Source organism: Brachycentrus maculatus, unplaced genomic scaffold (assembly GCF_059751285.1).
Source record: "Brachycentrus maculatus isolate JH-2025_06_01 unplaced genomic scaffold, ASM5975128v1 h1tg001371l, whole genome shotgun sequence".
NCBI classification, from domain to species: domain Eukaryota; kingdom Metazoa; phylum Arthropoda; class Insecta; order Trichoptera; family Brachycentridae; genus Brachycentrus; species Brachycentrus maculatus.
In genome coordinates, this window is record NW_028282024.1 from 19,432 (window position 1) to 47,344 (window position 27,913).

At 41.1% G+C, this 27,913-nt stretch overlaps 1 protein-coding gene, 2 non-coding genes and 1 pseudogene across 3 annotated transcripts; 2 read left to right on the forward strand and 2 right to left on the reverse strand.

Moving 5' to 3' along the window:
- Positions 1 to 16,626: 16,626 nt before the first annotated feature.
- LOC148299071 (histidine--tRNA ligase, cytoplasmic pseudogene) lies at positions 16,627 to 18,768 on the reverse strand (annotated as a pseudogene).
- On the forward strand, positions 17,847 to 17,918 carry TRNAP-AGG (transfer RNA proline (anticodon AGG)). Its single transcript has one exon. It is a non-coding gene; the product is annotated as a tRNA-Pro (tRNA).
- TRNAE-UUC (transfer RNA glutamic acid (anticodon UUC)) lies at positions 18,381 to 18,453 on the forward strand. Its single transcript has one exon. It is a non-coding gene; the product is annotated as a tRNA-Glu (tRNA).
- A 3,278-nt stretch (positions 18,769 to 22,046) lies between the features above and the next one.
- On the reverse strand, positions 22,047 to 27,688 carry LOC148299074 (uncharacterized). Its single transcript, XM_088276398.1, has 3 exons — positions 27,670 to 27,688; positions 25,958 to 26,120; positions 22,047 to 23,518 (listed from the first exon to the last, which is right to left on the reverse strand). The coding sequence occupies exons 1-3, from the start codon at positions 27,686 to 27,688 to the stop codon at positions 23,290 to 23,292; spliced, it is 411 nt and encodes a 136-aa protein (XP_088132524.1). The 3' UTR covers positions 22,047 to 23,289.
- Positions 27,689 to 27,913: the final 225 nt, after the last annotated feature.

The following is a 27,913-nucleotide window of genomic DNA, read 5'->3' on the forward strand; positions in this document are numbered from 1 at the left end:
AAGTATCGCGTTTTCTTTATGCAAGTGTGTGTAGTTTCATTGTAAAGTTGATTGGCCGCGCATTGAGTACAAGTATTGTTTTAATAACTAAACAATGGGTTAGGATCCTCGCAATTAATGCACGAAACATTGTTGTAAAAGGGCTTTTCATCTGGGCACTTTACCACAGAATAGTATTTCTTGAGTTATTATTCTTCAATATTTAGAATTGCGAATGTTTTATTCTCAGGTAGAATTATCTTATTTTAGTTTTCTTCTTTGATATTGGTGACATATCGGGTTTGTTTGATACAGGAATGAGTGCTGTTGTCATAGATTTTATTTGAGGGACAGTTAATGCATTTGGAGGTAGCCCAATCGAACAAGTTATTGACAGATTAATTGCAAGCAATGCAAGTTGAGCCATTGTAGAATGGGTTAGTCTCAGGGCACTCAATCACATTATAGAGCTCTTTCATCTTATCCTATTGATTTCGAAGGGATTAAGGAGTCTAAGTTGCTGGCAAAATAATCCGAGGCAGTGTCCCTACATTTGTAAAATGCCTGATCTGCTTCACACACGAATGCGCACTTTGGTTGTAGACCTGATTTGAAGAGCATTGAGTGCAGGAATTGCTGAGCCAGTCAAACAGATTGTCCGGAGTCTCGCATTTGATGCATTATTTTTGATTATAGAAAGGTTTGTCGATAGGGCATTATATCAAAGTATAGTTTTGGCGTAGCTAGGTTTACTCGTTTATTAGATCCGATAAAGTAGCATTTGAGGGTAGCACTAAGTTATTAAGTGCCTTTTCATCTAAATTGGAGTAATATCTGACGATCGGAGCACATGAGTGAGTTGTGGCATTGTATACCTCATTGGCTTTACAGCTTACGCAGGTAGAGGTCAGCAAGCTGAACAAACTGTTCGGGGCCTCGCAAGAAATGCATTACTGACTGTTATAGAAGGGTTTCTCTGCAGGGCACTAAACATCCGATTTGTATGAACTTAAGTTCCTTCCAGCAGGCATTATTAGCCTGCTCTCTGCTGCTTTTAAGTTAGACCCATAAGTGTCGAGGCAGCTATGCTCTGTAGCATTGAAATTAGCGCAATGGCTGCACTTTTACATCGAAACATTGAAATAGGGAGAAGGAGATTTACATTGCTGGCATTTTCCATCGAAGAAATAGGGCTCATCAATCGAACATACCTTTACGATTTTATGCTTTCCGGCCTATGCATATTTTTAGGAGAGCTATTTCAATGTTAAGTTCCCAAATAACCAGTTTGTCGCCAGTAAGTTAGTCTGTTCCTGGAGTTCCGGCGTGGTTGCTCCTAGCGGAAGTGTATTGCCTGTTGAGTAAAGATCTTTTGAAATTTGGTCAGCCTAGTTCTTAATATTTGTGAGGGATTTGACCATTTGATCATTGTGAGTGGGATCTGTTAGGTTTCTGATCGAAGCACTCACTCTGTCTGTTTACTACTAGATGTCTCCGATTCCTGCGTTTAGCTTCTGCATTTACTGAGGGCTGAGCCTCTGGCATGCCCACTCAGACTGGTTTATAGGCTTCACGATCAAGCCGTCCAGTTTATTAAGCTAAATCTGCTGGAGGTTGAAAGCAGCCTACAGCTTTTGGACCTTCAAATCGATTGTGCCAGAGCTATGCTCCTTGTCGGATAGAGAGGAGGAAGACTTGGATACAATATCATCCAAAATAATCTCGATACTGCTGTACGATTACTTCAGCCTCGACACATAATTGGATATCGATAAGTGCATTTTGAGATGGAGGGCTTATTCTTGCTGGACCATCACGAACACAATGACACATATCCATACAAATCTGAGGTTATGCATTCACTTCGATGCTATAATACTAGTTTCTTATTATGACTGTTAAATAATCTCGACTCTATTCATATCATAGACTCATAATATAAATAGTTCTAGTGTCAACCAAAATCTGTATAATCGATTTCATTATCAAATCGAAACATTGAATATACGACCATTTCTTTCGTAGCATTCCCATTTAGCGTGATAATTAGCAAGCAGCTTTTATATATGTCGCTGTTTTAATTTATCAAACATCAATACGCATAATTTATAAATAATAGTCATGAACCAGAATTCCGTAGTTTTAATCCTTTGCGCGTTGGCTCTCAGTCAAAGTGCAAATGTGCCCCGTTTAGTAGCCCCTGAAAGCAGCAACTTCTTGGGCGTAAACGATTATTTGGTAAGCCCTCTCGGGTATTACCGGGCCTATTTGAACCCAGCTAATTGCAGAATAGTCACACAAAAGCTAATAACCACATAAAACCCGACGCGATATGTCGACGATGGCTCTCTCTGGCCCAACTCAAATGCGAACCAAAACTGTGAGAAGATTTTTATCCAGCCTAATAGTTTCTAGTTAGTCAATGATCGAAATGGTCTCTATGGAAATTTCCTCAAATAAAATAAATAGTCTGCAGTGTTCTTTCTTGACGACATGGGCAATCTCAAATTTAGACAGTTCGATTCAGAGGGAAATTACGATGACGCCCAATTTATCATATCCCAATCCAAGTCTCTGCTTCAGCCAAACTCCAATGATCCCAGCTTGCTTTCCAACTCCATTCATGAGAATCTTCCCCTCAGCAAGTACTTCGTGAACTCAAACGGATGGAGATTTGATTTTGGCGAGAATAGCACACGGATAAGTAAAGGAAACATCAGTAAGACTGTTGACAACCGAGGAATCTCCAACCGAGTCACCAGTGTGACTGATAAATAAGGAGAGTCAAGGTATGCGTTGCTGCCTGGCATGACACTGCATCCTCGAGCAGGAGATAATGATAGGGCCGATCGAAGTAATTTCGCTAACGCCTTTGTTCAGATCGACGATTTCTACCCAGTTGTAAGAGTGTTCGACTCTAAAGGGTATCAGATTGGAGAAATGGGATTGAACTAGCCCTTGGGGCAGCCTACAAGGCCGTGTCCGTAGTATACTTTTTACTATCGTGGCAACTGCATTTAAAGCTGTCCAGCTCCTTACTATTCCTAAATTCGGAGCAAACATGGCCAATGCGTGGCATCTTGTGAAATTGGATCCGCAGTCAATGAAACCACCCGGGTCTGCACATCCAGAAACTATCCAGCATTGAAAAATTCACTGGTATCAACCAATAACGCAGAAATTGGATCTTATGAGTTTGGTAGTTACTGCAAAGCAAACAACAAATACTACCTATCTCTGGCGAACGCCTGTGTGGATGCATGCCCTGAGGGGTATATAGGCATCGATCTTATCGCTTCTGCAAATGCCACTGGGAATATCTGCACGCAATGCCCAAATAATTGCCTCAAGTGTGAGAAGGATGACTCGTTTCGGCAGTTTATAAAATGCAGCACATGCCTTGCCGGGCACACGCTGAACATATATGGCGTATGCGTGCTCTCATGCTCAATCCAGAATTGTGCAGCTTGCCAGAGCTCAAATGCAAACGGAGTGCAAACATGCTCAAAATGCCAACCATTCTTCGCTTTAGTTAATAACACCTGCACATGTAAATATCTGACTAGCCTTAGCTACTTGCCGTAGTGAGCAGTTTCCGATCATTGAAAACAGCGGGCAATTCCATTGCTATCAGTTCTCAAATCCACGCAACTCAAACAGCCGAAACAATTTCACAGGTGCTTACTACAATAATAAGGGATACGTATTTCGAAAGTAGTGCCCTGCCTTCCATTATATCTTTAATGAAGAATGCGTCATCGTCTGCCCACCTGAATTTAAGGCATCCGGAAAAGCCTGCATTTGCATAGATGAAGTTGGTTCATACAATTTGGCAGGAACTTGCACAAAAAAGCCATCACTTGTTTAGGGCGTCTATTACTAGAGTTCTTTAAATAGTTATCTTAATTGCGTACCTGGTTGCATTTCATGCAATTAGAACGGGTGCCTGAAATGCCAATAAGATAGCGTGCTGATTGTGACACAATCCGGGAAATCTTCATGCCAACAGAACAGTCCTTTTTTCAATTGCAACGAACAATATTACAACTTTGATAAGATAAACAGAATATGCTACTCCAAGAGTATCACTAATACAAAAGCAATTCCAAACTGTGCATTCTCCATTGACAACAGCACTTGCCTTGCTTGTGGTGCTTCATTCTATAAATCGAATGGCGCCTGTGTGAGCACATGCAATACAAATCAATTTTTATCTGAAGGTGCATGTTATGAGAGATTAAATGGGTGTAGCAACATTCAAGTCAATAAAGTAAAACACTTGGCTTCTCTCAGCAGTGACATAATCAATAGTGATAGCTATGTCGCCGCAACCAGAAATAAGTACTTCATCTCAGGTGACACCATTCTATAAAGCATGGACATTCGAAAAGAATGCTATGTTGAAAGCCCAGCTAGTTATCAAAGAAATCGTTATTACTAAACGCAAAATATCGTATGTTTGGCCTGCCCCTATAACCGCACAGTAATAGACAACGAATGTGCTTTCGAGAGTAATTCTATTTGTAAGGACATATCAAAGAGATTTTATGACCCAGTCAAGAAATAATGCATAGAGAGCTGTCCTTAGGCCACGACTCCGGCAAAAGAAGAGTCATCAGAAACCCTAACATGCGTCGATCTGAAACTTTCAAGCTCCAAAGCTCCAATCAAAATCGATAGCTCAGTGCACCAGCTCGATGATAGCACTTACATATATTACTTCGTTATCGATGGCGTCCTAAAAAACCCAGAGAATGTGCCAGTGAAGGTGATATAAAATAAAGTAAAAGACCTCCAAGTGGGCCAAGGAACGGGTTTAAATTCTGGCTAATTTATTAACACAGACACCACATTCAAAAACAGAACGTACATATCTCTGAAAAGCTCATCGAAGGATCTTGCCTTAGATTTTAGCGAGTCTCTTGAGAAATTGGAAACCACAGACGGCAGATTTTTATCAGACGCCATTTATGGAGTGAAAAAGTAGTCGACTTACCTCACCTATCAAGGGACTTGGCTCGCAATTGTCGCGTATTCATTTTCCATTTTGACAGTCATCCTGCATGCGATCTATATCGGGAATTACTTGCTCTATAAAGTCGACAACTTGCTCATTTTTGTCCAAAGCATATGGTACTTTGCTTTCATAAATATACTGGTGGGGCACTCGTTAGGGCAGTTTTACTGGGGATTTTCATGGGCCCATTGGAAGTTTTTCCCGAACTTCTTCCGAGGCACCATTCCGAGCAAATACATCTAGGGATTCAACTTTAATGAAGTAGATGAGTAATATTTGCCTAACAGCTATCGGCTGGCGACTGGAGATGCAAACTTCATCCGCAATGCAGGGTTCTCCTTCAGCCTCCTGATCACTTTTCTCATCGCTTTCGCTGTGGTGCTCTTGCTGTTGTTTATCGTCAAGAAGGTCTGCAAAAAAACTGAAGTGTGGTACTTCAAGATTATCAAGGGGGCCTTCTTCGGGGCTATTTAGTTCGTGTCTTTCAACATCTTCTACTGGGCAGTGGCGCATTTGCTATTTAATGGCAACAAGTTCGATTCCGCTTACCCTGACTAGCCGATAAGTCATGTCAACTTCAGGTATCGGTGCTCAGTCGCTGCAATAGTCTTTGTGATCCTCGTGCCGTTGTACATGATAATTCGCGGCTTTTTCCATCACATTGCCGGCCTATATATGCTCAAAAGAGTAGCTTACGGAGTGATTCTGCCAGGCTCAGTTCATGAGTTCATTTACGAAAACCAGGACAATGTCACCTCGATTTTGACACCCAAACAAAAAGTAGTGGCAGCAATAGTGATCTTCGAAGCCCTGTTCGTGTTGCTAAGATTCTTGCTTGAGAAACCGAAAATAGTGAGATACAAGGTGTTCATTATCGCCGAGAGTCTGCTCATAATCATTTCATTTTTGATAATGTACCTTTGGAATGTGACAGGAGTAATTTCGTTGTTCGTCTCTATTTTCATATTCCTGTTCATGCTTTTCCTAATTTAGGATCTCATCGATGTGTACAATGATGCCAGGGATGAGTTCTATGATGAAGACGTGGCGATAGTACCGGGAGCCATGCACAAAATCCCAGATTCTGAAAGGGTCGGATACCACTGATTCACAACACAAACCAAATATTTTTAAGTCTATAATTTAGGTGATAATGAGATTACTGAACTATTAGATAGATTTCATTGATTAATTTAATGGGTCTTACAACAAAGTTCAATAAATACTTTAGAAGTAGGCGGCATATACAATAATATAGTTAGTAGAATGAATACTTGATGACAATTAAAGAAATAATGAATCGAATGAATGGATCAATTTCGGTTAAGGGCACTGAGAATATCCTCAGGTGCGTTAATTTTGCTGCCCTATGTAAGATCGTCGATGCCAAGGGTAAGCTCGCCATCTATTTTAATTAAGACTGCAGGGTCGATAGTCTTGACGACTCTTTGCTCGTAATCTTCGGTAATGAAGCAGCTTCTGTATTGGGCTGGCAAGTTGGGGTTTATTCTGGCGTTGAATGTGAATGCAGATGTGTTGATCCCCGAAAATCTGAACTCCACCAAAAATTGGCCTTCGCTGTTCGCAACATACTCGATCAAGACTTGCACGGGAACTGCTGCTTCAGTCACTGACACTGTCAGGATTTGATAGCAGTCCACGCATTGCAAATCCGTAAAGCAAGTTGGAACATAAGATAGCTTGATCGACTGGTAGACATTCTGTGTTCGCACCACTGCTCCTTTAAGCTCAATGATCGATCGTCTGGGAATAAAGTTATTGCATGTGCTTCTTTTTATGCTTGAACCTCCTGAACAGCTCCATCCATTTTCCACTTCACACTTGTCATTGCAGCCATCATTCTTATTGGTATTGCCATCATCGCAAGCTTACTGCCCATTTTTGCGGCCGTCTCCACAAATTGCCTAGCAGAATGCCACGTTTTGTCCAAATACATTTTGGACTAATCTTTAGAACCCAGGGGCACATTGTGTGCAATCGGTTGAAGATGTGCATGATCGGCAGTTTTCAGTACAGGCTTCGCAAGTCCCTTCACTATTTAAGAAATAACCAATAGTGCAGGCAGATTGACGTGTGCAGAAACCATTTTTAAGCTCAAACGATATATCAACACACTGGGTGCACTGATTAGCGGATGAACCAGTGCATTTACTGCATGTTGCGTGGCAAGGAAGACACTGATCTCTATTTCCGTAGAAATTTGGGTTGCAAATGCAATCTCTGCCATTATATGTCGAACGGGGATCACATGTTCGGCATACTCCATCTATTCTAAAGAATCCGGAACGACAAACGCAGGAAGTGGAGTTCCATGCCTCATTTAGGCCACATGAGGTGCAGGCTCCACCTATCAAATTCTGATTTGGGTTAGTACAGACGCAGATAAGTCTTGCTTGATTCCATACCGAAGAAGGTGGGCACGTTGGTTGAGTTCGGCAGACATTGCCCTACAAATAGAATCCATTGACGCACTGGCAAATTCCAGATTGATTCGGGAATGCGTTAGCTGGGCATGCGATAATTTGCCGACAGATGCCAGTTGATGGGTTCAGTTCATATCCAGGAATGCAATTGCATCTGGTTCGATCGGAACTGGGTGCTGAAAAGACTCCACAGGCTTGGCATCGGAAGTTTAGACTTCCATCGTCGATAAAGATGGAAGTAAGGCTTTGACAGATACAAGCAGTTTTTGCGGGATTCGGGTAGGAGTTGGTAGGACATAGGCGGCAAGCGTTCGAGATCCAAGCAGTTCCCTCTGCACATACACATTCCCCATTAGACCATACATTATTCGCTGAGCATCGAGGTACGCAATTTCCACCCACTCTTGTAAACTGTGCAGAGCAATCACAAACTCCTGTAGCTGAATTGTATACCTACACTGCCTTACAAATTGGAGGCCTTATGCAAAAGCCAGACGCATTCCTAATGAACCCTGGGAGGCAAACACATTGGTTGCCAACATTTTGCTCATTGGCTTTGCAGACCAGTTAAACAATGCATTGATTTGTAAATTGATTTCTGACGAACCCAGCTCTACAGACACAATTGAATTAAGTTGAGGACCAAACTTGGTTTACTCCGCATGGAGGAATGGATATGCAAGCACCAGAGGGATTCCTATAAAATCCATTAACGCAGTTGCATATTTGTCCATTCCATACTTGGTTTGCTCCGCATCTGATTTAGCAAATTCCTGCTGCGTTTCTCTGGAATCCTGCTATACACTGACAAACTCCGCTGGCTAGAACTTAGTTTTGACCACAATTTTGAACTCTTACACAAATGTTTTGGAAATTTCTCTCGAAGCCTGGCAAGCATATGCATTGATTCTGAGCATTGATGTATCCGTTCTGAATACAAGACCTTCTACAAGTTCCTTCAACATCAACAAACCCATTTGAGCAGACACAGGCGACTCCATTCCAAAATTAGTTTTGGCCACAAGACTGAGGTCTCACACAGGAATTCGCAATTAATTCGAATCCAGGGATGCATAAACACTGGTTTTGGTTGTCGAAGTATCCGTTTGGCCTGCACAATCTCCTGCAGATTCCTTGAACATTAATTTGTCCAGCCTGGCAAGATTGCTATTTCTTGCAAATGGTGAATTTCCTGTTGTATATGTTGTTTATTTGAAAATTGTGGGGGCCATCGATTTCATAGAGCCCGCCCGTTAATCCAAACTCGTATTTGCTGTGTAGTTTTGGATAAACGATGTAACTGATTTGAAGAATCTCAATGCTGGGATTAGCATTGCTATAGAATTGCACAACGATGCGGCCATCAGCTTTGTCGATGGCTGAAGCAACAAGAGTAATATTGAAGTTATTGGCATCTGTCCTAAACCCAGAAATGAATGTCAGAATCTCATAGTCAGTGTTGCTTTTCAACCGATACACTGGCACGCAATGCTAAATAACTCCCACGTTGTTGGGATAGCCAGCAGAGTTGGAAGAGTCAAAAGGGTTTCCAACGAAGGAGCCAGCAATAATATCGAGCAATGCACTCACAAGGTAAGTGATTCGGATGCTGGCCCATTTTTGGTCATCGGTGATAAATAAAGATAAAATCAGAGTGTTTCCTCCTGCTTGTTTTCCTCCATTGACTTTGTAATCAAAGCCGTTAATGGGGTTATATCCATTGATGGAAGAGGTGGCTGAATATTGAAATAAGTTACATACAGCAACTTCATATCCTGTGTTAGTCACTGGGAAGTTGTCGATTGGGACATTGTAAGTGTGCAGACGAGGACGGCCAGGGTTTTGTCTTGTGACTGTATAGCCCCCTGAGATAATCTAACAATGTACCTGATTGCAGCAGATCTGATGGATCTGAACTACCGCAGGACTGAGACCAAGCGGCACTACACAGTAATAAAACAAGTAGACAATGGAGTTTACTCATAAACTTAACTAATTATGCTTTCGCCATATTATAAACAAGCATATAAATAAGAAATCCTCATTGCCAGTAAAGTATTACATTATAGAATTCATGATAGTGCTATCTCTAAAAAATCGATATGCAGTTTTAATATTTCTCTGACTCTGCTTGAGAATACTGGAGCCATCTAACCCGAACTCAAAGTCAGCTGCCTTTGCTGAGGGCTTGATAAAATGCTGAAAACTGCTCAAGCCTCGCTATTATAAATTGTGAAATAGCAGAATTGAATATCAATCATGGCAATAAATAATAAGTAATAACAGTCGAAGGCCTTAAACAGGCTAAGGGATGTCAGCTTGACATAATTTATTCCTAAGAAACCGATATGGACATAAAAAAATACTTTGCAGCGAGTTACTGATTATATTATATTTTTAAATAAATTAAAAAACATATATTTAGCGAACTTCATGGCTTACTTTTCTGATTTTTACGTTTATATTGAAGCGAATATAATTTTATAATGGGCCGGCTTCTTTGATGAAATCGAATGGCATTTGTGCAAGCATATAAATCGAAGAATATTTACAAATCCGAGCGAAATTGAACAATTTAAATGAAGCGCTCGTGTTCTCAGCTGAGGGAGATCTCTGAAATAAGGGGAGCTTTTGAAATTCAGGGCATCAAGGTAAGCAGCTGACAAAAATTAGATATCGTTATATCATTTACTAAATCAGGCAATTAACTATTAAATTGAAATGAAAAGGAATATATCGATAGCCCTGCTTTTTATAGTTCTCTTGAACTTGGCAGCCGCTGCTCAGTATGATGGATTCTCTCTTTGCAATCTCTGTGGCAATGGGCGGTGGTAGTCTGGTCTTGGGGAACAATGCGACGACGGAAATAAGGTCGACAATGATCCATGCAATAATCAATGCCAAATCAAAGTCGGATACACATGTTCAGGCAGTCCGTCAGTTTGTGTCCTAATTTCTCGTCCAACATGCGGAAATAGTGTCCGTAATCCGAACGAGCAATGTGACGATGGAAATACAAATTCTGGTGATGGCTGTAGTGCCAACTGCTATATTGAAAACGGTTTTATATGCGTTGATCCCAATCCAAATGCTCCTGATATTTGCTCAGTTATACCAAACCTAATTTGTGGGAACAGTAAAGTTTAAACCAGTATACTATAAACTTGCGATGATGGCAACACTGTCTCGAATGATGGATGCAGTTCAGGATGCAGAGTTTAGGATGGCTACAGCTGCGTGTTTGAGGAAGGAGGCCTCTCTACCTGTGTGACCACTGCAATTTGTGGCAACTTTATTAGGTAACTCGGCGAAGAATGTGACAATGGGCGAGTAAATGGCTGCATAAATTGCTTAATCCAAGCAGGCTATGTTTGTACGACACCATACTGTCAAGCTTCACAATGTAATGATCCACCAGTTTGCGGAAATTCCATCCGAAACAGCCCATAAGAGTGCGATGTTGGCCCTGCAGATACTGCGGCCTGTGTGGCATGCAAAATTACAACCGGATATTCCTGCACTGATGATGCAAATGGATTATCAGTCTGCACCATAGTGCAAAGATGTGGAAATGGTATTGTCTAAGCTGGGTAATAATGTGACAATATCGCCAATGATGGGTGCACAGCTGCCTGCAAGATCATTCCTGGCTACTCCTGTGTTGTTAATGGTGCTGGATCATCGATCTGCTACTTGTGTGGCAACTCCAGAGTTGAAGGGCAAGAATAATGCGATAATGGCAATCAAGTAGGCTGCCGAACATGCAAAATTGAGCCAGGATACTCCTGTACAACCCAACCCGATTTTAATTCTGTCTGTCTGTTCTCTGCTTGCGGTAACAACATCAGATAAGCGCTGGAAGAGTGCGATAATGGCAACAAAGAAGGATGCGTTGGCTGTCGAAAATAAACTGGATACACTTGCTATGAAAATTCGCAGAAAGCGTCGATTTGTTTCTATACTACATGCGGCAATGGCATTAAACAAGGGATATAAGAATGTGACAATTATAATGAAATCGGGTGCTTACAATGCAAGATCTCTCCCGGCTATACATGCGTCGAAACTACAAATGGCTTTTCTGTTTGCACAGTGGCTCCAACTTGCGGAAATGGGGCGAGATAAGGCACTGAAGAATGTGACAATGGTAATCGCCCAGGATGCGTCAACTGCAAAGTCCAAGCTGGCTATACTTGCACTGAAAACTTTATTAAACTTTCAAACTGCGTCCTCAATCCATTCTGCGGAGACAACATCAGGCAAGCAACTGAGGAATGTGATAATGGAAATAAATTAGGCTGTCTTAGCTGCAAATAAGACTTAGGATATTCTTGTTCATAAAATGTGAATGGCTTCTCCACTTGTGTGGCTTCAGTTTGCGGTAACTTAATTACTGAAAAAGATGAGCAATGTGATAATGGGAACAAACTCGGGTGCCTGGGCTGCAAAATCGATACAGGTTATTCATGCGTAATTACCGGAGGGAAAACAACTTGCACATTACTTCCAGTCTGTGGTGATGGAGTTAGGCAGTTACCCTTATAAGAGTGTGATAACGGGAACAAAACTGGGTGTATTGACTGCAAAATTGCCCCTCTATATACATGCAACGAGGATTTCTCAGGCCTTTCCTTTTGCAGGCCTTCAATATGCGGTGATAGAATCAAAGACGACAAAGAGGAGTGTGATAATGGCAACAGACAAGGATGTTTAGGCTGTAAAATAGAGCCAGGATTCATATGCGAGACAAACCCAGCTGGCGCATCAATATGCACTTTTAAAACTACCTGTGGAAATTTTATCAGGTAGTTCAACGAGCAATGCGATAATGGCAATACGACTGGATGCATTGACTGCAAAGTAAGTTTTGGCTATGAGTGTTTCGAAGTTTGGAGAGAAAGATCCTAGTGCAGGCCTACTGTTTGCGGCGATAGCATTAAGCAGGAAGGAGAGGAATGCGATAATGGCAAACTTGCTGGCTGCTTAGATTGCCGTATTGGGCTTGGATATCAGTGTACTCTTGACTCGAGAAACAAGTCTACATGCTTCTTGAAGAGTGACTGTGGAAACGGTATCATAGAAACGGGAGAGATCTGTGACAATGCTAAACCTGGATGCATTAAATGCCAAGCTGATACCGGATATAGCTGCATTAACAATGTATGCACTGCTATCCCTTCAAATTGCGGGAATTCGATTAGATAAATTGGAGAAGAATGCGATAATGGAAATTTCGTTGGATGTCGATCTTGCAGGGTGGATGAGGGATATGCTTGCTATGGAGCCATATTCACCACTTCTTAATGCACAGTGGTTGCAAAATGTGGAGATGGCCGATGGCAATCTATCAATAATGAAGAGTGTGATGATGGTAACAGAGTTAATGGAGACGGCTGCAGCTTGAACTGCGCTATCGAGCCTCGCTGGTAATGCCCCGATCGAAGGCCTGATAGAATTACAGTCTGTAACAAAGCTATACCCAGAGGCTGTGGGGATGGAGTATTTACGCCACCAACCTAATCCTGCGACGATAGCAACGACAGAAATAATGATGGCTGCAACAAATACTGCTAAGTTGAGGCAGGATATGTGTGCGAGCGAGTAGGAAGTCGCACAGCGTGTGTACTAATAGGAGAAGGGCCTGGATGTGGGGATGGCATCGTCAACCCGACAGGATAAACCTGTGATGACAAAAATAACGTTTCTTATGATGGATGCAGTGCGACTTGCCAGATCGAGTGGGGATGGGAATGCAAGCAAGTCAGGGTTCCCTATACTTACTCGATTTGCAACAGAAAATGCGGAAACAATGCATTCGAACCTGAATTCAAAGAAGAATGTGACGATGGAAATCCTTACGTCAATGACGGATGCAATGGCCTATGCCTCATCGAAAAAGGATGGGAGTGCACATCTGCCCCTGGCAGACCATCAAGGTGTTCCCAAAATCAGCCGACTAAGTGCGGTAACGGAAGAATTTAGGCTGGATAGGAGTGCGACGACGGATACGCCTTCTCAAACGACGGCTGCTCGAGCACATGCCGGATATAATCTGGGTGGTAATGCGCTGGAACCCCAAGCTATTGTTATCACTTCGGCAACGGAACCAACCAAACTGTCTGTGGAGATGGTGTCAAAGCTGGTTCAGAGAAGTGTGACGACAATAACAAGTTAAGCAATGATGGTTGCAGCAACTAATGCAACATTGAAGATGGATGGACATGTGTAGAGCACGCTTTAAGTCGAATCTCACATTGCACCAGGATCGCGAGATGCGGAAACGGATTGATCGAACACCCCGAACAGTGTGATGATGGGAACACTAACGATAATGATGGATGTGCTAATTGCAAAGTTGTAACTCGCCTATAAAGATGTGGAGATGGAATTGTACAGCATTTAAGAGGGGAAACATGCGATAATGGAAACCAGCCAGGGTGTGTTCATTGCACTATTGAAAGCGGATGGAGATGTGTCAATTATGCAAACTTGCCCTCGCACTGCGAAAGGATGACCTTACCAGTGGAAGTATGTGGCAATGGAAAGCTCTAATTATCCAACTCCGAGGAGTGCGATGATGGCAATCTCAACAACAACGATGGGTGTCGAAGCACCTGCACTCAATAGCCTGGATGGCAATGCTTGAATTATGCGGGACAGCAGTCATCCTGCTATATTCCCTATATATGCAAATACACGAACTACCATATTGCATACCTAAAGCTATCGCCATCAACTGTACAAATTTTGCAATCAACTGGGGCTGCAGGCGCCACAACGCTACTGGATTTGGTAAAACTGCTCATAAGCAACGGCCCAACAAGCGCTATTGTCAACCAGGGGCTATGGACCCAACTGAAAGCCAGATAAGCGCAATTCAATTCAAACTAATGGAGTAGCATTAGATGGCACTTAAATGCATGCACAGGCTACACTCAATTATGAGTTTGATTCATTTATCCTCCCAAATTCCCTATTCTTGTATCATCCTAATATCTCCTTGTATCGGGCGATTCGCTATTATGAATGATCTTATTTTGAATGTTATCAATATTTTAGGGGATTACGGAGTGAAGAGATTGAGATATATGCACTTTTATTACTAAATTTAATAATAAAATATTGGCAGATTGGCATGTACAACAGTCTGAACTCTCACTCCAGTTCCTCCTTACTTTGCGCCAAATCCGACTCAGAGGTTTCGAGCAACGCGGCCTACGTTGCGCCGAAGCAGAATCTCACTAACGAGAGGCTGGACAAATAATTTGTAAAGAAACTCACCCTGATTTAGCACTTATACCACAGATTCAATAAGCATATTCAAATACGAATTGAAAAGTGGGTCGAACTGCTTCTCCTCTGCGATCAGAACACAACCTACCGCAAAAGGAGAAATCTATACATTGAGCTCTTGTTGGAAATGGTGTAGAGAGACTATATAGGGTTCATGTTCGTGAAAATACCCCCGGAGGAAGTACCGAACATTACTGACAGCTAGTTTCGGCTGATCATGCAGGAGCTCAAGACTAAGAAGAAAGTTTGGCTCACCAAGCACTCCGAGGTTGTTATAAAAAAAATAGTCGAGCCTCAAGGAGATTCAGGGACATGTTTGGCCACTCCATGCTGCCAAACTGACCGATCTGTTTTACTCCCACCTAGGCATTAAGGAACCCAAAAAGGAAAATCAAAAGTAAGCCACGAAGAATGCGAGCCGCCCTTGAGAAATATTGAAATGAATGGGAGTGAAGGCGACAGTCTAAGAAGGAAATTTAACGACATGAGCAAAATAGAATCCAGTAAGAATGGGCAAGATGAGCAATAAAACACTAATGGCACTCATATCCTATACAGTAAGCTCTAGAAGCTCTTAGAAACAAAAAAATTGGATAAACTCCATTTGTCCCATTTGTAAGACAATTCAAGTTACCGTCAGCTGATCAATGCCCTGGATGTATATGAAATTTAGAGCTCGAAGCGAACAAGCAACCGGGCAAATAGCTAGCTTGCAGGTGAAAAGCAAGCACTCTCATACACTGACAACTCTAACAATTAAAATGAAGAGTAATCTTTGAAGATCGAAGAAGGCATTAACCAGATCAATTTGGCCCAGTTCATCAGCCCTCGAAGAACTGCATAAATACAGTATTTTCGGGCTAACTTACAATAGTGAAGCTAATATTGATATTCCATCCCTAATTCTTGATTGATATGATGATATTATTCTCGACTTAACTCAATTTGTATTCATTAAATTAGTCATTTTGTATTTATTCGAAAGTATTGCACTAGTCATTTGCTTGGAATGAGATGCGATTCGCCAAGCAAGTGATAGCATTTGCAACTTAACCAACTTAACGAATATAGACTGACATGCAGATCATTTTTTCTTTGCGTCCTTGAACTCGACTTTCCCCAAGGCATAATCTTCTCTAAATGCAATAACGTATGGCATGATGGACTCCCCGATACTTTCCAACTGCACCTTGACTTCCTCGTGCTTATACAAGATCTATGAAATTAATGACAGAGTACTTTCAGATTGAGGTTACCTGTTTTAAGTTAATCCTCTCCAATCCATAAGATCATTGGGATTTGTGAATTAAAAGCATGTGAAATTTGTTTGTCTGCTTTTGCTTTTTCAACATATAAGGTTTCTGCTTTTATGTTACTTGCCCAGAGCTTACTCAAAATCCTTAGCTTTTCTGCGACGGGAATCTTTCCGATTGTTGCAACGAATACCTCAACTTCATTTTACTTAACTTTTGCCTCGTAGAGCTTTTCGATAATTGTGAACAATCTTTCGATTCCTAAAGAGCCTCCAACTGAAGGAATCTGGTGTTGTGAAAACATACCAATCAAATTGTCATATCTTCCGCCCCCTGAAATTGAACCCAACTCGGACTTTTTATCTGTGAGCACTATTTAGAAAATGAGACCAGTATAGTAATCCAGTCCTCGAGCGAGTGACAAGTCAAAAGAGACCTTCTATATTCGACTCATCGCTTCGAGATAAGTAAACAACTTTTACATTTCAGTGATTTCGCCTCCTATTGATTAGAGGGTTTGTTTGAAGATGTGCCCTTCCTTTATCTTGTTTAACAGCTCAAAAGGATCTCCTTTGTTCTGAGTTAATACGCCAAGAATGTCAGCCTCCTCCTCTTTTACTCCTTTGGCTTTGACAAGCTATTACTTGACCTACTTCCAGGAGAGTTTGTCAAGTTTGTCAATACTTGAGCAGATAGCCTTGAATAAATCTGGGTTGCACTTGGCTTATTTTATCATAGCTTCGAGTATCTTTCTGTGATTCACTTTCACTTTGTAATCTTTGATTCCTAAGCTTTAGAGGATTTCTTGCATTATTGAAAGCACCTCAGCATCAGCAATCATGGAGTCGTAAGTCCCAGCTATATCGAAATCGCATTGATAAAATTACCGGAAGCGGCCTTTATTGATAGTCGGCTGGTCTCTGCGGTACACTTTTCCAATGTGGAACCGCTTTATTTTCTGAATGTTTGTGTTCATGGCCATGAATCTTGCAAAAGGTACGGTCAAGTCATATCTCAGCGAGCAGAGTTACCCGCCTTGGTCAACCAAATCATAAATCAGCTTTGAATCCTCGCCATATTTGTTGGTGAGAACATGCTTGAGCTCGAAGACGGGAGTATCGATTTCAACAGCGCCATGCTTCTTAAAGATTTTTACTATCTGGTCGATCACAGTTCGTCGAATAGCCATTTGATTTGGCAAATAATCTCTTGTTCCCTTGGGAGTTTTAATTTCGAATTTTCCTTCTTCTGCATCTAAAGCAGCCTATTTATCTTTTTTCTTGGCCTTCTAATTTTTGGGCTTATTCACAAGGCTTGCGATGGGCTTGTCGTCTACGTTCTCATGAGGCAGCTCGGGCTTGTCTTTGCGAGTGGCCAGACCATATCTGGCCTTAAAGGTTGTTTACACTTAGTTCATCGAGGCTCTTATTGGTTGTAGAAAATTATTAAATGCTCTGAGAAAGGCTGGCAATTTGTACATATTTAAAACTAAAAGATAAAAGACATCTATTGAATATAAATCATTTGATCCTTCCTCCTCTTATCTATTATCGACTTAATAATAGAGGAATGACTTGCATGAAACTTGCAATCTAACTAAGTGGAATTTTAAATGAGTTGTCCACTTCCTGAAAGTAAAGAACCATGCAATAGTTCAGGAATATCCTAACTGTCCATATTTATGGCTTTTATCCTTCTTTTTATCTTCAATATTCTACTATGAATAAGAATTTCTTTTTCATGAATTACATCCTTATTTCACATTTAGTTTTGGCTTTAGTAAGTCGGTGTCTTGATTGAGAGCGCTCATTGCAGCAGAATATGATATAGATAGAAACCGAGAAGAATGATCAATGAATTGGGCGATTGGTCTAGTGGTATGATTCTTGTTTAGGGTACAAGAGGTCCCGGGTTCAATTCCCGGATCGCCCCCTTTTTAGCTATCTAATAACCTTTATTCCGCAGCATACTATTTGGGCTGAGCTTAATGCCGCTTGCACAATTAGCAAGATTTTATGGTTTTTATTGAATGCAAATATGAATGGTATATAACCTTTGCTTCTCAATTTTCCCACAGCTTTTTGTGTTTATTTTTAAGCATTGGAAATGCCAAATCCATAATAATAGTTAGTCTCTTTTTTCTTATCGGCGAATAAAACAAAAATGGAACCCTAATGGTGAACAGATTATGCATTCTTATCTGATTAATAATTGATAAGGTTTTGAGGGGATATTCCTGCATATAATCAGATATTTTTGAATTTGACGACCCAAAATTATTGGATTCGAAAAGAAACAATTGAGGGTCGAATACAAGTCAAGACTTTATTGGAAAATTTCTGTGAAGGGAAAAATAAGCCATAAATATTTCATTTTTCCCATGCTAGTAAGCAATCCGCATTAGTCTATATGGTTAGGATATCAGGTTTTCACCCTGACGGGCCGGGTTCGATCCCCGGATGCGGAACTTTTTATTTGTTCTCACTTTTGTTTATATTTTTTAAACTCGGATCTTTGCTTGAAAGGCATTTAATTCGTGCATATCTCCCTCCATGTATCTTCTCATATTCGTGTTTCCAAATGAACACCTTTTTGAAATGCTTGACAAAGAATAAAAGCCAGCAAATAGCTTCAAATTTTCAGCAAATCAATTCACAATAAATGCGAAATTGATGCAAACTAACTTCATTTTCTTTCTTTCTCGATTTTAAATTTATTTATAAAACTGAGTTCCAAGGGCTATTCATTAACTCACTTGATCTATATTGGCATAAGATGACATAACCGTCATGAGCTTAATTTATTGATTATAGGAGACAACACAAATATCTAACATGGATAATTGAGATCGGGAATATTATGGATGACTAAAATTGAAATAGAATGAAAAAGCGATACTTTACTTTATATTTCGCTACCTTTAAAGTTATTGAATTGCTTACATAAGTTACAAATTAATGAGTTTGAAAGTTTTGTGCTTTGGAGATACCAAATTTCTGGAGCGTGTCGTCGCGCAGGTGCGTCCTGAAATTCGTGAGATCGATAATGAAGACTAGATCATTGTCGATAATTTAGACATATGTGGCAACTCTTTTCTCTTATTTTCAATTAGAAACCACGAGTTGATCGGCTCGCAGTCAACAGGAACGACCTCAATAATGTACTTTATCGACGCACAGCAACCTCTGTACGAACAGAAATAGTTACTGTTTAGCGTTCTCGACGAGAGGCAATAATTCGAGGGACTGCCAATCACTATTGCCTTTGATAAGGATCAATGTACACCTCGTAATGATATGATGTAGATCTGCAAATTAAAGATATCGTGAATAGCTTTTAACTGTTCAAAGTTAAGGATAGAGCCAGTATGATCAAATAGATAGATCTCAAGGATAAAAGCACCGTCGATGAAATATTTTCATGGATTTAAAATCAGAATCAGTCCAGAAAGACCAGAACTTTTGATGCACCTCCCAAAATTGTCAAGCTCAAGCCCAAGTATCGTGAGTCCCAGCCAGAAAACACTGAAAAGAAGTATGAGGCGATTGTTACCGACAAGAAATTCAAAGCCCTGAATGTCAAAGCTCAAGAAGAGGTAATCCAGCATTTATACTTAGGCCTATATTGAAAATTAAAAGGAAAAAATAAAAAATTAGAACATGGAAAAGCAGTTGGCAAACTTCAACAGGAACAAAAAGAAAATGTCACCTTATGATATCAAGGCAACGCCAAACCCAAAAATATAGGCAAATCTGCATTTCTTTCTGAAAGACCCGCGAATCGAAAAAGCTCAGGAAGTAAATATAAAAATACAAACTGACGAATTCAAAGAACTGCCAAAACAGAAGCCCTATCTGGCAAAGAAAACAGGAATCAATGCATCAACACAAATTTAATACACATAGTTATTTGATTTTGATACGGAGGTTCATCCTATTTTGGAGATACTCACCACAAGAGCATTAGAAGAGGCAGTTTTGGAGATTTAATAGCACGAGGAATGTTTGAAGATAGCGAAATATAAGAGCACATACAACGAAAGAGTCAAAAAGCAGAACAAACACGAAAGTGACAATATTGAAACCGAAAATGAGGCTATCAAATAGAAATAAAGGATCCTCGAAATTGCGAGGAAGAAAGATCACAACAGGAGGGTTGTCGCGAAAAAAGAAACTTACTATTCCATGGCGGGCAAATTCTTATAAGGAATATATCGCAGTGCCTCAGTTACCCTTTACAAGAAGAATTTCTATCCCAATGACTTCCAGCATCTTCTGAAAACTTAGTATATACCCAGTGTTTTAGAGCTCGCTTTCAAATCATATGATAAAATTCTTGCTAAAGAAAAATCTCTTAGCAATGTGTTTGAGAAGGATTGTATGAACCCAATCATCGATAAATGCAGGACCCTCAAAACAAAGAACAAGTAAATTAAATAGAAAAAGGAGCAAAGGCTGATAAATAAAGGGGATAAAATTCGGTATGTTCACATCGCTTATGACCACCCAGATAGCCACAAGTTTTCTTCTTTTGCAAAGCTTTTAAAAAGAGAACTTGATGGGTCCTTGGAAGAATTCATCAAGGCCAGGGAAGACGAAATTCAATAAGCTGAAGATAAAATGCAGGGTGGAGAAATAGATGAAGCATAACTCACGAAAGTGAAAGAAAAGGATAATATATTATTTTCAGAGTAGCACCAGGAATTTTTGTTGAACACAGAGAATACAGTTTGCTTTTCAGTGACGTCGAATAGATTTTAAAAGCCAACTAAGCCACATCAAGTAATAGCAGGAGTTCATTGCTTCAGTAACGAAGGGATTTTATTAAATACAATTGAAACGGATAAGAGTTGCGAAAAAATTCAATATGCACAATGCGTGAATGATTTGAGGCATTACCGAAGCCAAATTAACATGGATGACGGCATCGTAATCAACATTGAGGATATTCCATAAAATGTAAAATCGCTCATCTTTTATGCCAAAGTCAACAAAGCGAGCTCCTATGCTGGATAGAATGAATCGAAGGCCATCAAGAATGCTGCGTACGGATTCGAGCTATACGAAAAAGCAATCTCCATCAACAAATAAGCATTTGGGGAAAAGATTAATTGGCAATAGTTCATAAAATCTGGAGAGGAGTAAGTAGGAGGAGAGGAATTGAAGAAGGTCGACAAGAAATAAGAGTACGTTATTATTTATTCTTACCATTTACGAAGAAGAACAAAGGAATTTTGGCACTTCTAAGAGATAAAAGTTACGACGAAGCCAATAAGCGAAGAAGCCTAAGAATAATTTACCGAAAAAGTGGCCAACTTCTTCAAGCAGAGCCTTTAGATCTTCAAAACAGAAGAAGAAGAGATAAAGGCCGTTGTCAAGAGCCCTTCTCGTGGTTCAAAAAGAAAATCCAGAAAGAATATCGAAGAAAAGTAAGTAATCCGGAAACTCGAAATTGGAATTACTTCAAGAATCCTGAAGTAAACAAAAATTGATTTAAACGAAAGTTGGACTGAGATATTTAACAAGTTGGGCGATGAGGTTATTGACTGGAAATAATTTGTCGAAAGTGCTCCAGATGGATGGTATCTCTAATTTAGAGGAGAAAAACTCGAAGATGTCAATCAAATTAAGAAGTTCACGAAAGTTGGGGATGTGAAATTGCGTAAAGTCGAGCCAAAGCCAGAGTAAGTCAAACTTGAAGCCCAATAAGAAGGCGTGTAAAATGCTGAGGAGGAATCTTGAGGGAGCATTGATGAGCAGATGAAAGATTATTGAAGATAAGTAAATATCGATGAGCCTAGCTATTATAGTTTGGAGATTTAAACATTATAATTTGAGTGAGATAATATTCGATATGACTTGATAAATAAAGTAATAGATACCAAATCAATATCCTTTATAAAATCACAATCCTTTATCCTCTTGAGTAAGTTCAAATGTTTGTCGGACAGTTGTATCTTGGTTGGCATTGTAGTTAACTGGAGGAATGCTATTCTTCTTTCGGATGCATAAGAAATAAACCAAAACTCCAATGACTAAATTAAACAAAATTTACGTATGACACCAATGGGAATACAGATACCTAAAATGAGAGCCAGGTTAGGTCCGCTTGGGTTATCAGGGATCGATCCTCCGTTGACTGTCACAGTCGAAGCTAAGATCGGCATTCCTGCGATATTGTTTCCAGTAGTTAAGACATTATTCAGGTTCGAATACGCATTTACACTATTATCACTTGACGCTATGGTGACCATATTGCCAGCAGCGTTAACAGATCCTTCAGTGATTGAGGTCATGCTGACCAAGCCGACGTTTGTGCTTCCATAGATGTTAACTAGGGCCAATAAAAATTAATTATAGTTGTTATAGAAAGTTGTTAAGTCTGTGTTCAATTCTACAGTGAATCCGAAATTAAATGTGGTCAAGCACTTCCAACCAGTCAGCTGGTATCCAGGGCTACATGATAAACAAGTTTGAGGGGTTCCTGTGCAAGTATTGCATGGGAGAGCACACTGCTGGCATTGGATTGAACTTGGAACTGTTTGTTGTGTTGCTACGTATCCCGATATACAAGTAAGGCAATTAGATTAGCTGGCACAGGTTGCACAAGTGCTTGGACAGCTTTGACAAGTAAAGGAACTACTGTTCAGATACATACCATACATGCAACTTGTACACTCTGAGGGGTTTATTTGGCTACAACGAGCACAGTTTGAAGCAGGAGTGCACTGTTTGCATTGATTGGTACTGAGAATATATCCGAAAGGACAAAAGAAGCAGACTCCTCCTGGACAAGCAGATGTGGGGGCTGCATCGCAATTTACTGTGTTTGGATTGAAGTTGTAGCCCAATATGCAACTTGAGCATAGTGCCGCATTCGTAGCTGAACACGTGGCGCATGGGGGAATGCAAGTAGGTGCGCAAGTGAAAGTAGAAGTTAATGAGAATCCTGCAACGCAAGTAATGCATCCTGCGAAATTGCATGCTTTACAGTTTACAGTGCATGAAATACAGGAATTGCCATTTAGGTAGAAGCCCTCGCCGCATTAAAGGCATAATCCTGGAGCTGTTCCTGAGCATTGCCGGCAAGATGACAGGCATGGCAAGCAAGTACCATTTGATGTAGCAGTATAACCACTATTGCATGTGACACAGAATGTGCTACTGGTACATGTTTTGCAAAGAATGGGGCATTCTTGGGCGCATGAACCTGAGGTTAAGAAGTAAGTATTGATGCAGCTTACACAAGAAGATGGTGAGCCTTAATTGCAGGTCAAGCAATTATCAGTGCACACAATACAGTTCTATTGAACTAAGTTTGCATTTCCATAGCAGGATAAACAAATATTAGGACTAGAATTAGAACAGGTTTTGCAATTACCATTGCAAGGCACACAAATTCCATTGCTATAGGCGTATCCAGTTAGGCAGGTTTGGCAGATGCTCGGATTCGACGAGGAACATACTGCACAGCTGGGGTCACAGACGGCAGGGTAAATCGAATTATTGAAGGCTACTCCTATCAAGCCTGAGCTTTATCTGAATGTCAGACACATATCAGCATTGCAGGTTTTGCAATAGCTGTATTTGCATTGGATACACGTGCCTTTGATCGCATAAAAGCCATCCGCACATTGGTAGCAAGTGCTTAAATCAGTAGGAGAACACTGAACACAAGACGGCGCTCCTGTACATTTATTGCAACCTGATTGTCCATCGGGAGCGTAGCCTGCAGAGCAAAGTGTGCATACATTATTGAATTGGCAATTCAAGCAATAGATGCTCGAACATTTGTAGGAGCATAATTGGCTTACATTAAGGACATAGTTGGTTGAGCACTGAGTGCAGATTGCAGTATTTGTTTCTGGGCAACTGGCGCAGTTCGAATTAGTGCAGCTGTAGCAGGAGCCATTAAAAGCTGCATTAATGGAAAACGGCGATTGGCATGTGGAACATTTTCCGTTGGAATTGCAAGTCGCACAAGGATATGCGCAAAGATTGCAGGCCTGGCCATTAGTGCTTACAGTGTATCCTGTTAAGCAAGCAGAGCAATTGTTGTTGGTTGAACAAACTGAGCAGCCAGGAATTTGGCACTTCACACATGCTTTTCCATTAACCCCGAAGGAGTGTCCAGCTTCACACACTGCACACACATTATTGTTGGAACAAGCTAAACAGTTGGCAACAGTGCAAGTGATACAAGTGCCTTGCGTGCTTATCAAATAATCACCGCTCACACATTCGCTGCAGAAGTTAGGGCTGCTGCAGGCATTGCAGTTATTAATATTGCATGACATGCATACAGTGGCTGAATAGAGAGAATAAGTTGGTGAGCACTGGTTGCAGCTGTTTGCTGTTTGACATAGATTGCAGTTTAGAACACTGCATAGAACGCATTGAGAGTTGTATAATGTTGTGCCAGTTGAGCAAGAGCAGCCTCCCCCGATATTAGTGAAGCTATCAGCACAGGTCTGACACATATTTGTGGCGTTGCAAGTCGTACAGTAAGGAACCACTATTGAATCACAAGTGTAGCAAACGCCATTATATGCAGTTTATCCAGCTGCGCATGTACAGGTAGTTTTATCTGAGTTTATAATGAAGGTATTTAGGCACGCTCCACATAAATTATCGGCGGTGCAATACTGGCAATTGGCCATGCATAAAAAGCATTGAGTGGCATCCTGTGAGGGTGTGGCCCCTACTTCTGTGCAGACGCAATAATTATCAGCAGTTGGTGTGAAGTCTGAAAGGCATCCACACGAAGTCGCAGTTAAACGAGTCAGGTTATTAATGCAGGCAATGCAGTTATCTTGGCTTGAGCAATTCAAGCAGTTGCTGACAGTGCATTGGACACAAGAGCCTTGATAGAGAGTGGTATCCACGGGACAAACACAGCTACTTCCAGTGAATGAAAATGTAGCATCAGGGCATACACAATTATTGTCAACAATCACGAAGGTGGAATCCAGGCAAGTTGAGCATACATTTGTCGCATTGCAAATTGAGCAATTTCCTGGGGTGCTACAGTCATAGCATACTCCTGTGTAAGGTGTGAAACCTGTGGGGCATGCACAAGTATTTAATCCGCTGCTCACATAGGTCGAAGGGCATGAACAGTTTTGGTTGTTATTTGTTGGAACAAGGTCTCCCAAGCAAGTCTGACATTAAGTGAAGCTTGAGCAGAGTTCGCAGCCTGTAATGCCACAAGATGGGGAGCAGAGAGTTGCTGAAGTCAGATTATATGTTGCCTTGCAGCTGTAACAAAGTGTTGGAGTTGTGCAGTTTCCGCAATTGGCAACATCACAATATTAGTCAGTCACGCAGGCTCCCGATGCAGTGGTGTTCCAGCCGATCAAGCATTTGGCGCAAGTATTGTTAGACCCACAGAATATGCAACCATAGATGTTGCAAGTGGAAGTTTGTAGGGTAGGGTTGAATGGAACGCATTGATAGTAGGAGTTGAGCGAATATCCTTGAGTGCATGCGAGGCAAAGCTTTGATGTGGAGGGCAAGCAGATCTGGCAGTTACCAACTTAGCAGACTTGAGGCAAGCAGCTGCTTTGATCTGAACTGGGCAGGAATCCAGGATAGCAAGAAGTACAAGAGATGACACCGCTGACTGAGTTGCTCACGCAAGAAACACAATAGTTGATTCCCGAGCAGTTAGCAGCAGTTGAGCTATTTATAGCTTCGCACTGAATCCCATTGTTGATGATGCTCCTGTAGTATCCATTCCTACAAATCGAACATGTGTTATTCTCGTAGCACAATAGGCAATTTGAAACGCAGGTATTTTATTGGCATAGGCCATCATTGCCAAGATAAAACATATTGTAGCATTTTGAACAAGTAGTCGAAGTGAGACAGATTGCGCAGCCTTACACGAAGCACGAATATCCACTGGGAATCAGCATACAGGTCTTATTCAATGGCGTCGACTGGTAGTACCCAGGTTTACACAAAAAACACTATTGGTTTAGGTTGCAAAGAATACAGTTATTAATATTATCGCACTGATTTTGAGTACATGTTCCGTTTGAAGCGAGAGAATAGCCAGAGGCGCAGACTGCGCAATATTGGGTGTTTTGACATTGAGCACAGTTCGTAATTTGGCAATTAGTGAGAGGAACGACTTATGGAAGGCAATCCGGGCCGTTGGGAAAAGCACTGACCATCGGGTAAGCGCAGATGGAGCAATATGCACTTCCCATACACTTTAAGCAATTTTGAAATGGGCAAACGCATGCACCTGCACCTGCACCAGAAATTAAATAATATCCCACTAAGCAAGCGTTGCAAGTCCCGTCTGAATTACAAGTTAGGCAGTTTGACACATTGCAGTTTGCTAAAGGAGTGTAGGCCGTGCATTGCCCAGTGGAGCTCACAGTAAAGTTCTCCATGCAGACAGAACATGCATTGTTGGTGGCACAAAACGCACAGTTTGAGATTGGGCAATACCCGTTGATGCATTGAGTTGAAAAGTTAAAGTAGGGAAGTTAAACAATGTTGAATCCTATTTGGCATTGAATGCAGATATTAGAGCATGCGTTTTCATAGACAGCGCACCCGAAGACATTTTGATTGGGAGCGGGGCAACAAGCACTTCCACTCGTAGTGTTTCCACTCAGAGTGTAGCCTGTCGAGCAGCTTGTACATTGCAGCATATTACAGGAAGAACATTAGGCACTGAAACTGGTGCAATCAGTCAAGGAGATGGTCGAGGATTTAGTGCAGGATGTTGCTGCTTCGTTGGGGCTGTAGAGATAGTTGCACTGGGCGCAGGTGGTGGCAGACTCGCATTCGTAGCAATTTAAAATTGGGCAGTCTGCTGTGCAAGTAATGCCATCAAGGGAATACCCTGATCTGCAACTAGAGCATTAGCCTGAGATGAGACAAAACTCACATCCCGGGATAGCGCAATTAGAGCTAGGCCAATACCTGACGCACTAATTGTTAATGTTTTGGACGTAGCCGATATTACAGATAACGCATTCGGAAGTGAATAAGGATGTGAGCCTGCAGTTTTGAAGAGGAGAATACATTTTAACACAGTTCTGATAGTTTCCAAAGTATGAAACGAATCCGTCTTCGCACTTTGCACAATAATTGTTTTGGCTGCAATATGCGCAGTTGGGAATAGTACAGTTATAGTTGGACTGAGTGAGATTTGCGACACAGTATCCTGCGATATTCAAAAAGTGAGTCGCGCATGTTATGCAGCCTATAGTTAAAATGGATGTTCCTGGGATGGTGGGACCATAACTCAAGCAGTTTTCAACCGGATAGTACATCAGCGAAGAAGTGTTCAGCTAATAAGCCCTTGAGCCTGTAAACTTCAGGCAAATTGAGCCAGAAACAGTAACTTTGACATAGTAGCCTTCATTGCAAAGGCCGCAGACTTCAGCATTATCGACACAAGCCACACAATTTTCTACATTGCACCCATAATATTGAGGAAGACATTCATTTTATTCATTCAAGAAATAGCTCGGCAAGCAGGCGGCGCACTTTGTTTAGTTGCTTGTTGAGTTGTCTCCATCCTGGCAGTTTTTGCAATTTTGAACATCACATGTGAGGCTTTCACATAGTTTTGTTTAATTATTCCACTAAAAGCCTTCGGAGCATTCTGCACATTCGTTGTTTAAGTTACAGGTTTGGCAGTTGGAAAGCTGGCAACTCACTGTACTTGTAGGGATGCATTGGTATCCTGGGCTCACCATATTCCCTGGTTTACAAAGTTGGCAGCTGAAACCTGTGAATGTTGCAATGCAGTTCTGAATGATTTCACCATTGTTTGGGAAGCATGCTCCATTCTGAATATTAAATCCAAATGCGCATAGTGTGCATGAAGTTGCGTTAGAGCATGCAAGACAATTATTTGGGCAGACTATGGGATCTGTTGAAGCAGTGACACATGTGCTATTT